Raw genomic sequence first — 15,450 nt, 5'->3', positions numbered from 1 at the left:
GATGCAAGGAGGAAGTACAAAACAAAATAAGAAATGAGAAAAAAAAAATAAGAGTGTTAATTACAAACAGAGAAACAGACCAAGATTCCAAACTCTCTAATCCATGTTTTTAAATGAACCTCTATGTTTACACCATACGAAAGTTATTGATTTTATCTTCTCCACTGTCTTCGCCGGCACGATGGGGATGTTTCTGAAAACTTTGTGGTTCGTGTCATTCCATATACACCATAATTCGTCATATAAGATCGTGTTCAACATGCTTCTTTTCATTTTGCATTTAGACCATCGAGATATGAATAGTAACATGTCTTTGACCGAATCAAATCCACCATGTGAAATTTCACACCAAGATAAGATCGAGTTCATGACAACCTTCGCCACAACGCATAAGAGAAGGATGTGATCATCGTCTCTTCATCCAAGTTGCATGACCCACAAATGGTCGATGACACTGGAACACCCTTACTTTTACCGAAACAGATAATGGAATTCTGCCTCTGCCAAGCTTTGCTCTCCAGATAACGCATAATATCTTATTCGGTATTACTTTGCACCATTCAAATTGACCGTTGCAGACAATGTGACTCGCCAATTCAATCCGTTCACGTAACAATCTTACTGAAAAATGGTTATCAACCTTAAAGTCAGAAGCCCAACAATCGTCATCTGGTTTCCAATATAAAATTTCTTTGGAATCAATGTTGAAATTTTTTAACGCGGTTATGATTTTGACTATATTTTTCCATACCCCCGATCTCGATATGTTGGCAAAAGAAGCACGATGTCTTCCATCCAGGTCGTGAATACAACGAATAACTTTCGCCCAAAGTGCCGCGTGTTAGTTTTTCAACCACAACATCCATTTAGCTAGTAGAGAAATGTTGAGACTTTTAATCGATCCAAGCCCTGTACAACCCACCTTTTGGGGGGCAATAAGTGTTTCCCATGCCACCCAACAGATGCTTTTCTTTTCCAGGTTGTTGCCCCATATGAATCTCCTCCGAATTTTCTCAAGGGTCTCAATAATAAATACTGTTTGGAACGGTAAAGATGGACATATAGTAGGTCGGGATGCTGCTAAGAACCGTTTTTGCTAGGGTTAATCTGCCTCCAAAGCTAAGTGTTTTTGCTTTCCACAATGAGAGTTTGGAATGAAACTTTTCGACAATTGGTCTCTAAGCATTCTTTTGGTTCATGTTTTTACCCAGGTTGAATGGTAGGGATGATGGTTCGTATCCAAGAGAAGCCGACCAGTTCGAGACTTCGCTAGGATATGAAGTCCAAGGTAGTTATGTCAAACTATAAAATAAATGTGATTGGTTCAGTAAAAAAAAACATCATATGCAACAACCCAAATTCATGAACATCTTCTTATAGAATAATTAGACTTAGTGGTGTCGTATAACACACAATCTTATACAACAAAAACATCTAAATCCCCCTTTTAACTCCATTAGACAACAAAAGGAGAAAGGCCATCTCCAACAAGTTGTCACTAATGACTAAACATTGTCTATATAATAAGCAAAACTAATCAAGAAAATAAAGAAGATAGTTTTCAACATAGAAAAAAAACTAGATAGATAATTAGCATCATCATCATCAATAAGTCATAAGAGGTGACCCACTGCAATGGACATCAGAAGCATCAGAAACCCTTTGTCTAGGAGACAACGTGTTACTTGCAGCAAGATCAACCTCAAGATTAATAATGCTTTTCCTCTTTTGACTATCGAATTTCACCTTCGACTCTTCTTCTACACCTTCATATATCGGGGTCAAAGAGACTCCTTGCTTCTCTTGGTTAAGAAGCATCGCTTGAGCTTCTTCCACTATCGATGGATCCTCTTCAGCAGCATACAAGATCCTCTGTATCGCATCAATAATCTGCAAATAATCCAGAGTAAGCAAAAAAGTTGCAAGCCATTAAAACGAACTTAAAGAGGCGAGAGAGACAATACAGGCAGGTTTGCGATATTAGGAGATTGGCACAGGATTTCGATATCCCTCAGCTTTGCAAAGTAGAAATCTCTTTCTTTTTCAAGACTATCCATTGTTAGCTTTAACTCTGTAATCTGCATAATCAGTAATGTAACTAATATGTGAGCCTGTAAGTGTTGGAGAATCTGGATTACTGTTTGTGTGAGTGTAAGTGTGACCATGGTACCTGTTGATCGTACACAGAGACGTTTGGAGTTGAAGAAGGTGGTTTAGAGGTCTTGACAGGTGGAGCTGCTGAGTGTGCAGAAGATGGATCTCCTCTTCGGGCGGGGTGATGCTTAGGTGCACCTGTGGAGCCTCTGGTTGGTTGTGTTGGTGCGGATTTCCTGCTTACATCTTTCCCACCTTTGCAGGATTCTCTTCTTTCAGCAGGATTGTAACTATAACATAAAATGGAAGCAGCTAATTAACAACTTCAACTACTTATCCGATTTTGATTCTTATGTCGTATTGAAGAACTCGTATAGCAGTTAATGGTAAGAACTTACTTGTGATGACCACCGCCGCTAACAGAATCACAGTATTTCTTCATCCATTGCATGAATTCAAGGTTATCCAGGGGTCTTCCTTTCACTAGCTTGCTCACCTCAATGTGCTGTAGCATAGATTAGTTACTAACAGCATTCATATATAAAATTACTAAATTACTAAGCATAATTCGAGAATCATAAACTGGGAAAAACCTTAGTGATTTTTAATTTGTTGAAAACGTCTTGAAGAACCTTATAGTTCTGAATCATATCGTACTCTGTCTTGGCGTCGAAATTGACCTTGTGCATCGGTACGATTCCAGGATGTGCAGCATCCATTAGCTGACAGTGAACTGCGCCGGAGCACGCCTGCAACAATCAGATCCGTTCAAATCTCTAAGTTTAGTCATTCTAAATACACACAATTCACGATCTAAACAGAAATAGAGAAACTACCTCTAGAATTTTTATGCTCAACGATCGATGATAAAACATTCGAAACCACAAATAACAACAATTCAATAAATTCATCTAGATATAAATTTAGGGATAAAACAAACCTCTTCAACTTTGGAGAGACTGAGTTGGAGACTGGAGTTAATCCAGGCTAAGATCTCCGTTCTACCGACGAAGTAAGCAGCATCCATCATTCCGATGTTAGTGGCCATCTTCGAAGTCTTTCTCTCTTTCTGACTGTTCTAGAGAGAGAAAGATGTGTATGAAAGAGATGGGAGAAAATTGACGCAGCAACGCTCCTGTAAAGAGAGATAACGTTGCGTTGGTTTGAAATGAGAGTTGAAGGCGGGATTTATACGACTTTATGTGATTCAAAAGCGGAGGAACCCCCAACGGCTAGAAAAACAGAAAACCAAAATTTGGCAGCCAACTAGGCCACAGCCCAAGGCAGCAATGGGTCTATTATTTTTTGGGCTCTAACTTTGATCTATTTGTTGAGTAATGTGTCCAATCCTCCTATTTTAGGGCAAAGAGAGCGTAACAATAGAATTTTTTAAAATGATTAATTTTTCGGTTTGTTTATATCTAAGTAATTATCTTTTTTTTTTGTATACATCTAGTAAAAAAACTTTTTGGAAGTGTTCACATATAACCAATATGACCGGCTGTAACATGTTATAATCCGGTCATAACATACCATAATGGTCATATGTGAACACTTTCAAAAAATTCATTAACTAGATGTATACAAAAAAAGAGTTACGCAAACCTGAACATACAGAAAATGTAAGAGTAAATTACACGAATGGTCCTTGTGGTTTAGGTAATTTGTGCGTTTGATACCTAATTTATTTTTTAACTCGGATGACCCCTACTGTTTGTTTTTGTTGCCCGTTTGGTCACTGTCTTACTTAAAAAGACCATTGTGCCTTTTTAATTAATTTTTTATTTATATATTTATTTTTTATATTTTTTAAAAAAATTAATAGACCTCACATATGTGGTTTCAGATTTAGGGTAAGGAAATACAAATATGCGAGGTCCATTAATTTTTTAAAATATATAAGATATAACTACGTAAATAAGGAATTAATTAAAAAATGCACAATAGTCTTTTCATGTAAGACAGTGACTAAACGCGTAACAAAAATAATCAGGAGAGATCATCCGAGTTAAAAAATAAGTTAGAGACCAAACTCATAAATTAACCAAACCACGGGGACCATTCATGTAATTTACTCTTATATTTTTGGTATGTTCACATATGGGTAACTATTTTCTTTTGTAGATATCTAGGTAACGAACTTTTTGAAAGTGTTCGCATATGACCATTATGACTAGATGTTACCTGCTACAGCTAGTCATATATGCGAACACTTCTAAAAAGTTCATTACTTATATGTGTACAAAAAAAAAGGATAGTTACACAGATGTGAACAAACCGAAAAATTAATTACCTTAATAAGTTTATTTCCCCACAAGAGTACGAGGAGACTAGGATGTATCTGATTTATGGTATTTTTCTAGAATTCTCAACATTAGTTTTGAATATTTCTGATTTATGTGTTTTTTTTTTCTAGGATTCTTAACATTAGTTTTATGATCTCTGGAATTTGTTAGTTTGCGTTGATTCAATTATATGTTTTGAATTGGTAATTCTCTAGTATTCTTAACACTACATCTAATTTGTGTCATTATTCTAGAATTTTTAACATTATTATTTGTAAGATACAACAAATTGATTGTCAAGTCTCTTATATACCCTAATAAAAACTTTTAAAACTCCTTTTTTTTAGCTTTTAAAAATGAGTTTTCAAGAAGTAACAAATTATGACCTTTTGAAATAATTTATAACTTATTAGGATATAAAAAGAAAGAAAAAAAAACATTTTTCAACAAAACACTTTTTAAGAGAGTGTTTGGATAAGGAAAAAAGAAGATGTTTATTGCTTATTCCCACCACAATAAATTAAGTTTAAGTGTTTGGATAGGAATCCTTAAAAATCACCTTATTGTGGTGGAAATAAACTAAATAAGTTGATTTTAATAAACATTTCCCATTGCTTAAAGCTTATTGCTTATACCTACTATAAACACTTTTTCAAAAACTACTTATTCCCACCGCAATAAGTTAAGAAGCAACAAGCTAATAAATTAAAAAAACTAACTTATCCAAACACTCCTAACTTATTGACTTATTGACTTTTGCCGTTAAAAAACTAATCGAAACATTTTAAAAACTCTTTTTCCTGCCTTCATAAATCAATAAGTTATTTTTTTACAAAAATTATTTTCAACTTCAAAAAGAAATCCCAAACACCCTCTTAATGAACCATCTTGTAACTTTTAAGTTATTCTTTCTTTATGTAATTTCATCCTTATGGTAATTTAAGAGAGTTAACATTTACAAACATCTTAAGTAAATATGATGCAATTAATTAATTATATTCTTTATTCTTAAATATACAATTTTATGTTATGGAACTGTTATAAATAAAGGAAAGAGATAGTAAGTGGTGTGTCAAAATAGATAGTAATTGGTGTGTCGTATGGTTAGTTTATGAAATATATAATTTTATGTTGTTGAATTGTTATAAATAAAGGAAAGAGATGAGTCTTAAAAAAAAATAGTAAGTGGTTTGTCAAAATAGATAGTAATTGGTGTGTCGTGTGATTAGTTTATGTTCTACTAGTTGTGAGACCCATGTTTTATATAAACTAATTTAAAAGAAAAACTTAAATATAAATGATAAAATATTTGAGAGCTTTGAATTTATAAGAAAATAAGAAAAATAATGAATTATTATTATATTTTTTTTTCATATTTTAAATTTAAACAATAAATTTAAATAAATAAAAGAAACTAATAAGTTTTAATTTTGGAAATTTTGAAATTAAAATATAAGTTCATTAATGGAATTAATATCCATTGATTACTATATTTATCACAATTATTAAATGAAAATATTATGTGAAATTTAATAAAATAGAAAAACTCATTGGAAAAATTTAATTCAAAATAAGAGTAAATTACACAAATGGTCCCTATGGTTTAGGGTAATTAACGCGTTTGGTCTCTAATTTATTTTTTTAACTCGAAAGGTCCTTACTGTTTGTTTTTGTTACACGTTTGGTCAATGTCTTACCTAAAAAAACTATTTTGCCTTTGATTTTTTAAAATATTTAAATAAACACACCTCAATCCCAACCCCCTCACTTTAACTTACATATCCCATAATTTTTTCCTATTTAATTAATAGTCTTTTTAGGTAAGATAGGGACCAATCGCGTAACAAAAACAAACAGTAGGGACCAAACACGTAACAAAAACAAACAATAAGGACTTTCCGAGTTAAAAAAATAAAATAGAAACCAAACGTTCAAATTACCCGAAACCATAGGGACCATTCGTGTAATTTACTCTCAAAATAACTATAAAATAACATTTATCAAATTAAATGAAAATGTGACAAGTAGTAAAAAACATTCATTTATCATAGATGATTATTATCATAGATGAATTGAGAAACAACTAATGGAAAAAAAAAATGTGGTTCAAAGTTAAGCCCATTATACGACAATAATGGAAACTATGATGTCTATATAACAACTATCCGATAGTCTGAGGGGCTAATATGTAACATATATTGTGTTTACCTTTTTACGCAAATTTAAAGCGATGCGTTAGGGTTTAGACACAAAGCAGCACTCGTTTCTTTCAAGCTCCCGAAAATGGCAGACAACGGAGTGCTGCCGGTCGACAAGTTAACAATTTCCGAAACCGTCGAAGAAGCCGAGTTCTCACAGCGTGTACTGGTTCGATCGATTTTGGGCCGTCCTGACGGCGGCGCTGGACTTGCTGGGCAGACCTTAAAGGTAGGCGGCTGGGTGAAGAAAGGGCGAGAACAAGGCAAAGGTTCATTTGCCTTCCTTGAACTTAACGATGGATCATGTCCGGCGAACCTCCAGCTTATAATATACTCGGATGTGGCGCCGCTAGGTCAGGTTACTCCGACTGGTACTAGCCTGCACGTGGAAGGTGTGCTTCAGATGCCTCCTGCAGATAAACAAGGGAAACAGTCGATTGAACTAAAGGTTTCAAAGGTTCTAGATGTTGGAGCTGCTGATCCTGCGAAGTATCCATTGCCCAAAACGCGATTGACACTTGAATTTCTTAGGGATTACGTTCATCTCCGACCGAGAACCAATACTGTGAGTTTTTCATTTCGTTGATCTTAGTTTCTAGATACTGCATATTTGATCTGCTTAGTTTCAAACTTTGTTTCTGTTACTATTTCAGATTTCTGCTATTGCCCGAATTCGTAACGCACTAGCTTATGCAACTCACACGTTCTTCCAAAAGCATGGATTTCTCTATGTCCACACTCCAATCATCACCACTAGTGATTGTGAAGGCGCTGGAGAGATGTTTCAGGTCACAACTTTAATAAACGATTCAGAAAAACTTGAAAAGGAACTCCTTAAGAATCCCCCTCCATCCCAAGAAGATGTAGATGCAGCCAGGGCTGCTGTCAAGGAAAAAGGTGAAACAGTTGCCAAATTGAAGTCTGATAAAGCTGGTAGACCTGAAATAGTAGCTGCTGTTGCTGAACTTACTAAAGCTAAAGAGACTCTTTCAAAGATTGAAGAGAGATTCAACCAGAAACCTGGTATCCCAAAGAAAGATGGGAAGGTTGACTATAGTCAAGATTTCTTTGCACGCCAAGCCTTCTTAACTGTTTCTGGGCAACTTCAAGTTGAGACCTTTGCTTGTGCACTTAGCAGTGTTTACACTTTTGGCCCAACTTTTCGTGCTGAACATTCTCATACATCAAGACATCTTGCAGAATTCTGGATGGTTGAACCCGAAATTGCATTTGCTGATATTGAGGTACAACAATGCTTATATACAATGCAAAATGCACACACTTCTTTACTGAATCTCCAAGAAAATGGATTTGATTTGTTCATATTCCTACGTTTATGCAGGATGATATGAAGTGTGCAGAGGCATATGTTAGGTTTATGTGCCAATGGTTACTCGACAACTGTCTTGATGACATGGAATTTATAGCTGAAAAGTTTGACCAACACGCCATTAGTCGTCTAAAAATGGTTGCTTCTACCAATTTTGTACGCCTTACCTACACAGAAGCAGTGACAATTCTTGAAGAAGCTGTTTCTAAAGGCCACAAATTTGAGAACAAAGTAGAATGGGGAATTGATTTGGCATCAGAACATGAAAAGTAGTCCTTTTTGTTTGTTTCTATTTTCAACCCCAACAATATGTAAATTCATCCTAATTTCAAGATTTTGCACTGTGCAGATACCTAACAGAGACAAAATTCGAGTCCCCTGTGATTGTATACAACTACCCAAAAGGGATCAAAGCATTTTACATGAAAGTTAACCCTGATAACAAAACAGTAGCTGCCATGGATGTTCTTGTCCCAAAGGTAATGTTCTTTTGAGAAATCATATATCAAAACTTTAGACATTAATTAATACCCTTTGTTTTCCAATAGGTTGGTGAACTAATTGGAGGAAGTCAAAGAGAAGAGAATTACGAGGTCATCAAAGAAAGGTATGATTTTTCTGTTTCAATAATTTGTTAATTGTATATACACTTAAAAAAATATAATAAAATTTGATTGGGTATACAGGATTCTTGAAATGGGACTTCCACTTGAGCCATATGAGTGGTACCTTGACTTGAGGCGCTATGGAACTGTGAAGCATAGTGGATTTGGGCTAGGGTTTGAGAGGATGATTTTGTTTGCAACTGGAATTGATAATATCAGGGATGTAATCCCATTTCCAAGGTTTCCAGGAAGAGCAGATCTTTGAGGTACCTCTAAAGATACATAAACACATATCAAGATCATTGCTTTTGTTTTATATTTTTATTAGCAAGTAAGTTTTTCTTTTTAAAAAAAATTCTGATACCGATTTGGATACATTACTTGTAAGATTTTGTTGCGATTTGCTACTTTATTTTACTGTTGGTGATGTTATAGACTTTTATTATTCAATTTAGGGTTTCAACTTTCAACATTGCATGTATTAATTGGTTGCCCTAGCCCTAATTTTGATCAGATTGTATATATACAAAATTAAATAGGTCAAAGATCAACTACAAAAACATTTCAGCATTAAAGATTTAGGTCCATGGTCACAATAAAAGTGTGCCATCACCAGAAAACGCACCTCTCTCTCTCTCTCTCAAATCATCCATGGTAGATTTCTGATTTGTGGAAGAATCCGGTCTGCAACTCAGCTGTAGGTAAACCTTCCCCAAAAGAAATTTGCTTCGGTTGGCTTTGAATCAGAATTATGTGATGGTGTCTTCAAAAATGACCTGACAAAGTATGCAATATGTTGATGTGGAGTAGGTGTAATGAATTTCTAGGTGGGTATTTTGCATATCAGAATTTTGTGATGGTGGGTGGAGCAAATCCGGTTGAATCAGAAATCTGGTAGATGATAATATGTTTTATAGGTTTGCAAATTTGGGTTTGTGGGTGTGAGAATTAGAAATTGGAAAGGGATTTTGTATGGATCAGGGGAATCAGAAGAGCTTCATTAGGTTTGAAGTTGTCGCTGAGGCGGCGAGGTGAATAATGTCAAACTATGACTGGGAAGGGGAGGGGATTAGGGATGAGATTTAGAACCGGAAAACCGGACCGGAACCGGTTCCTACATACCGGTCCGGTTTCCGTTTCTTCAAAATCCATCCCATTAACCGGTTCCGGGTCCATCTGATTCGGGTTTGGACCCACGTTCATCCCTAGAGGGGATCATGGTTGTAATTGTGGTTGTACTTTAATTAATAAGGACCGTCCTAGTTAAAAATTCTTTGTACAGACTAACCGCACAGATTACCCCAAACCATAGGGACCATGTGTGTAATTTACACTATTTTTTGTTGTCTATATGAGGCTTATTTTTCATACCGGTTTCAAATGATATATGATTCTTTTCTCTATTTTTTTTCTTACCATACATGTACAAAAAAATTCAAACTTCCAACACTTATAATATTGGGTTAAGTTTTTATTACTGTATTATTTGCTTATTTGGTGTCTTAACTTCATCTTATATAGAGCTGGTTCAGACGGTGGGCAACTCGGGCGACCGTCTAGGGCCCACAATTTCAAGGTGGTCAAAATTTATGGGCTATTTAGTTTATATATATAAAAAGAATTATTAGCTAAATGTTTTTTAGAACTTAAAGTTTGGTTGAAATTCAAATTATCTTAAAAGATAAACAACTTTGTTTGTTAGTGCTAATTGAACACATTTAAATTGAAGAGTAAATGATATATATTTTTTAATCTTTATTATATTTATCTTTTGAGGAATATTTTTTTTTCTTTTTGTTCCAGATCCCATATATATTTGGATATATATATTTGGATCTTATAATAAAAAAAACTTCTGCTTTTGTGTACCTAAGACTACCTCCATTGGGGTAAGACTACCTCCATTGGGATGATTTTGGTGAGCCACTCACTATCTATAAATTAAAAGAAAAGCAAAACTAAATGCTATTTGGTGTATACAACCCAAGATCACGGAAGCTCATCTCTTTTTAATAATATTATTTAGTGGAGTTAAACTACTTTTGTAACTAAAACTAATTTTGTTAGTAATTTTTTTTATTTTGAGTAAAAAAAATAAAGTATATTAAAATACGTGATTAGTTTCTCTACGATATGATATCAATATTGATATATTCTTTTAATGTTTTTTAATAGACAATTGGATTGGATTGGATTGAAATGCTAATGAGAGTAAAATATTGGGTTAAAGGGAAATTAGTTTTTTTAATATGTGATTGGAATGTTGTCGATACCAGTGGTTGTTGTACACAATGAAACATGGGCTTTGTAAGTTATACTCTTCAAAATGGGTACTAGAATGAGATTGATATTCAGTTCGTACAGATTGGGCATTTCGGGGTAGTAGTAGTTCAGTCTAAATTTGGTGCCAATGTCACCCCTATTAGCAATTACAAACTACCTCCCATTCCCCCTATTCTATACTTACGCTATGTCCTCTTTAGGTGTTTTTCACGCATCGTTGTTTTTGTACATGATATATTTAATTTAATGTTTTCAATTAAACTCTATCATCATACATATTAGTTTCTATATAGAATTTTTTTTCCCGAAACCTAGTACTTGAACAATGGAAAAAACATAATCAATTTGTTAAAATATCGAAGTGACAACTAAAAAGTTACTATAGTTAAGAAAAAAAATTGTTTGATTCAAATAGGAGTTAAATGCATACAAATAAATATGTTTTAGATTATTTTCATTTTATACAATTTACTGTTTATGGATAATAACAATATACTTTAATTTAGTTTAGATTTTTTATTTTATATTTTTTTGAACAACGAATGCGTTAACAACAAAACAAACTAACAAGATGCTAGAGAAATGTTAGGAGGTACAAGTATAAAAAAAGAAAAATATATCAATAAACCAACTTAGGCCCTTATGTAGACCTGCACAAAAAGACCGGTTTCGGACCGGACCTAAAAAAAAGACCGAGACCGAACCGGTCTAAAACGAGACCGGACCGAAAAAAGACAGGTCTTAAAAAAGACCGGATCGAAAAAAGACCAGCTTAAGACTGTCGCGGACCGGTCCAAAAAATACCGGACCGTTCGGAGACTGGTCCTAAAAAGACCGGACCGGTTTGAGACCAGTCTGAAAAAATAGATTTGTAACCAAACTTTATAAATATATAAATTTTGTGTTAATTATACAATTTTTAATCACAAACTATCTAATTTATTTTACTTTTTCTTTTATAAAATTAAAAACTCGTAAATCGATACGAAAAAGGCGTATGGAAAGACTGAGAGACGAGACCGAAAAAGACCGGTCCGAAAAAAGACCGGATGGGAAAAAGACCGAACGGGACCGGTCTGAAAATAGACCGGACTGTTCCAATACCGACCTCAAAAAGACTGGACCGTTTTGAGAACGACCCAAGACTGGTCTGGGACCGCAAATGTGCAGGTCTACCCTTATGCTTTATTCAACTGAACATTCTCAATTGGATGTAATCAACCACTTTCAAAGGAGAATATATCTTATTAAAAACCAAAGCATTTCGGACTATTCAAATCCACAATATCTCATTGTGTCACTAATGTAACTTGTTTCTTTTCTTCCCACAAGACGAGGTCTTCAACTCCATAAAAAATCCTCCCTGTCACTCAAGGGGACGAAAAAAATGTTTCTCTAAGAACTAAACTAACCCCAAATCTAAACAAAATAAACGCACTTGAAAAAGACATGATCTACCTCTTCCTCTACAATATTGCAAAGGGGACAAACCATAAAGACTAAGGTAATACTACGAACCTAAAAAAGACATGATGTAACTTAGCTTTTGGGCCTAATTGGGTTGAAAACCCTAATTAGGGTTTAGAAAACCCTAATTTTGGATATATGGGATTTGGATTGTCGGGACCGACATTTTGGATGACCGTATTGGGATTATGTATTAAGCCCGACCACACTATATGTTTGACGTGGTAGATTGATGGACTTAATGGGTTAAGTAAGAAACACTTAACCCTAAACGTCATTTTGTGTGAAAACCCTAATCTTGCATGAGCTTTAAGTTGGGCCTTTCTATTGAGTTTTGGTGATTGGGCTAATAATGGGCCATCCAAGAACAATCATATGGACTAAGAATATATGGATGAGCTTTAGGGTAAGGCCCATGTGAGGGTTTGGGCCCAATTTGGAAAATTGGGCCATATGTTGGGCTTTGAGTCATAGTTTGAGTTTTGGGCCTTTGGATTTGGATCAAGCTAAGATGGGGGTAAAGTAATCTTTTACCCCAAACATGGACTTATGGTATGTGATGGAACCTAATTATTAATTGGGTGTTGTTTTGTGTTGACAGTTCGAGAACCCGTCATCCAGCAACTAGGTTTTTATTTGCGGGAGTTCAACAATGCGAGATGAGTTACCTTCCAGTAGAAGTGGGTCGAAGGCACCAATGCCGGCCCACTAATAGTTGATTATAGTTGAGATGATTGTCTTTGTGATAATTGTCTGGTATGCCACTATATGCTATGTGTTATGTGCTAGTATGCTATGTTTTATGTGATAGTGGTAGGAGGGGTAGGATAGACCTCGATATCGGTTGTAAGGACCGACAGGGTAGGTCGGGCACCCAGATATGCCTGACAGTATGTTTATGTTATGTTATTATGTGGTAGTGGTAAATGGTGAAACAATCCCTGTAACTAGTTGAAATAAACCGGATAGGTCGGGCACCTAGAAATGCCTGAAAGGATTGGTCGGGTACCCAGATATGCCTGACAGGGTAGGTCGAGCACCCATATATGCTTGACAGGGTAGGTCGTGCATCCAGATATGCCTGACAGGGTAGGCCGGGCACCTAGATATGCCTGACAGTATGTAATTATGTGGTATGATGGGGGAACTCACTAAGTTTCGTTCTTACGATTTACAGTTTTGGTTTCAGGTACTTCGTTTTTAAAGGAAAGAAGTCGGCTCGATCGCAATGCATCACACTATGTTTTCCATAAATGAGATCTTTGGGATTACACTTTGATATTGTTTTATAATAACATGTTTTGATTATTGACACTTTGGTTTTGACATGGGATGTTATTATGGATATTTTCTTATGTTGTTAGTTTTATAATAACTTAATTAAAATGAAAATTTTGGTCTTGACTTTTGGAATGTTACCAAGCATTATCACCAAAGATAAGCTTTTCAGCCATAAATTTCCTTAAAGATTGAACCGAGAACAACCTCATTGCATTAATTCTCCAACAACACTTGTCCAAAACATGGGATAACTTAACATCATCCATAACTAAGGTCCCGTTTGATAGTTTCTGTCTGGGAAAATACTGTCTGGGAAAGTTTTTGACTGGGAAAAAAATCATGTTGTTTGATTGTACATCTGATTGACTGTGCTGAATGATGAAAAAAGTAATATTTCAATAAAAAAAATGAATTAAAAAAAAGTTATTTAAAAAAATTAATAATCCAATAAAGAAAGAAAGAGGTGAGGAATGGTGTATAATTGTCTTTCCAGCCCATTCAGCCAGAAAGATATGACTTTGGGGCTTTCTGGGAAAGACATATCTTACCGGGAAAGACCCATTCCTTTGTGTAAATCAAACAGTCTTTCCGGTCCCTTTAGCCAGGAAGATTTGTTTGGACCTGGAAAGATGCATATCAAACAGGGCCTAAGTTCAGAATTGCAAGCTTGTCAACTTCTTTTCCTCTTCTCGGTTGTCTCCTCCACATACCCTGAAAAACAACATATCACCATGAACACGCTAAAAAACCTTGCAATTTTTAATCTTGTAAAGCTCCAGGAATGAATCTTTAAGAATACCACCTCCCCATCCTCTGTCTTTCCGAAATGCATATAACTTTCAGCCCTAGATTCTTTTCAAAAAGGTCATCAAGAGAAGTGCCCCAACCTAAAAATCTTATTTGATTTTATAAATTGAGAACCAAATCCCCAAAATTCTAGTTTTAGCCCTCTCTTACATGTTGGAATAGTGTCTAAAGCTGCTACTATATTTGGTAAGTACTTGACTCGATTGAGCATGGTCCTTTTGGGTTGCCTTCACCATAGCAACTTGATAGGATGATTTACAATGAGAGTTAAAATATTATATAGTATAATATTATTATTTGATTAATATAAGTCATAAATTAATTAGGAATTAATTTGGTGACTTAAAGAGATTAATTAAATAGAAGGGCTTAAACTGTCAAATGTGTGATAGTTATACTTTAGGCTGTAATTCCTTATGGATAATATGGTGGACGATTTTATGGCTTAGGATAGACCTAAAATCGTCCAAAGGGTTATCATGAAGGGATTAGGATTGCTTAGGGGTTAATTTATCCAATTAGGGTTTAAAGGTAAAACCCTAGGAGCCTTACAAGTATAAATAGACCCTAGGGGTCATGGAAATCGTCACCCTCATTAGTAACGAAACCCTGGCCGATTTCAAAGTCATTCCCCACTCTCTTAAATCATCCTCTTGCTTGTTGGTGTTTGGAAGCCATTAGAGGAGTGACAATTGTGACTCTAAAGCTCCAAGAACAAGAAGATCAAACAAGTGATTCAAGGTAAACTTATAACTCTGAATTCTCAATGTTATTATGTTAGACTAACCATTATAAGTCTTGGATTCATGCATGTTCAATTAGAGAAGCCTAGATCCAAGCATTAGGGTTTGTATGTGCACATAAGAATGTTCATATGGTCAAAACCCATCAGTGATATCAAAGCCTAGATTGGTTTCTATTGAATTGATGCATTGGTTACTTGTTTGATGCTTGCAAAATTCAATTTTTGTGTTCCTTCCTGATGAACTCGGCGAGTCCCATAGTGGACTCGACGAGTAGGCCTCAACTCGGCGAGTCCATTGTGGTACTCGGCGAGTTCGAGCGTCAGAAAGAGCTAATTTCAGGATTTCTTGCTGTTT

General features: G+C 35.1%; 2 protein-coding genes across 2 annotated transcripts; one reads left to right on the top strand and one right to left on the bottom strand.

Moving 5' to 3' along the window:
• Positions 1-1,359: 1,359 nt before the first annotated feature.
• On the bottom strand, positions 1,360-3,249 carry LOC145032021 (microtubule-associated protein RP/EB family member 1C-like). Its single transcript, XM_078980685.1, has 6 exons — positions 3,035-3,249; positions 2,688-2,843; positions 2,493-2,599; positions 2,171-2,384; positions 1,965-2,078; positions 1,360-1,890 (listed from the first exon to the last, which is right to left on the bottom strand). The coding sequence occupies exons 1-6, from the start codon at positions 3,140-3,142 to the stop codon at positions 1,606-1,608; spliced, it is 984 nt and encodes a 327-aa protein (XP_078836811.1). The 5' UTR covers positions 3,143-3,249; the 3' UTR covers positions 1,360-1,605.
• Positions 3,250-6,610: 3,361 nt separating this feature from the next.
• Positions 6,611-8,982, top strand: LOC145032020 (asparagine--tRNA ligase, cytoplasmic 1-like). The gene is made up of 6 exons (XM_078980684.1): positions 6,611-7,142; positions 7,231-7,821; positions 7,920-8,176; positions 8,257-8,386; positions 8,456-8,514; positions 8,594-8,982. The coding sequence occupies exons 1-6, from the start codon at positions 6,663-6,665 to the stop codon at positions 8,775-8,777; spliced, it is 1,701 nt and encodes a 566-aa protein (XP_078836810.1). The 5' UTR covers positions 6,611-6,662; the 3' UTR covers positions 8,778-8,982.
• The last annotated feature ends 6,468 nt before the right edge of the window (positions 8,983-15,450 follow it).

Source organism: Lactuca saligna, chromosome 2 (assembly GCF_052625555.1).
Source record: "Lactuca saligna cultivar CGN05327 chromosome 2, ASM5262555v1, whole genome shotgun sequence".
In the NCBI taxonomy this organism is placed as follows: Eukaryota; Viridiplantae; Streptophyta; class Magnoliopsida; order Asterales; family Asteraceae; genus Lactuca; species Lactuca saligna.
The sequence above is the reverse complement of the archived record's forward strand: the minus strand, read 5'-3'. Positions and strand labels throughout refer to the sequence as shown.

What these genes read in the sequence shown, in the direction of transcription:
- LOC145032020 (XM_078980684.1), top strand. Translation starts at nt 6,663, where the DNA reads ATGGCAGACAACGGAGTGCTGCCGGTCGACAAGTTAACAATTTCCGAA. An exon ending in TCCGACCGAGAACCAATACT is followed by an intron (nt 7,143 to 7,230) that starts GTGAGTTTTTCA and finishes TTACTATTTCAG; the next exon opens with ATTTCTGCTATTGCCCGAAT. An exon ending in TACGAGGTCATCAAAGAAAG is followed by an intron (nt 8,515 to 8,593) that starts GTATGATTTTTC and finishes TTGGGTATACAG; the next exon opens with GATTCTTGAAATGGGACTTC.
- LOC145032021 (XM_078980685.1), bottom strand. Translation starts at nt 3,142, where the DNA reads ATGGCCACTAACATCGGAATGATGGATGCTGCTTACTTCGTCGGTAGA. An exon ending in GTCTCTCCAAAGTTGAAGAG is followed by an intron (nt 2,844 to 3,034) that starts GTTTGTTTTATC and finishes TGATTGTTGCAG; the next exon opens with GCGTGCTCCGGCGCAGTTCA. An exon ending in TCTCTGTGTACGATCAACAG is followed by an intron (nt 2,079 to 2,170) that starts GTACCATGGTCA and finishes CTGATTATGCAG; the next exon opens with ATTACAGAGTTAAAGCTAAC.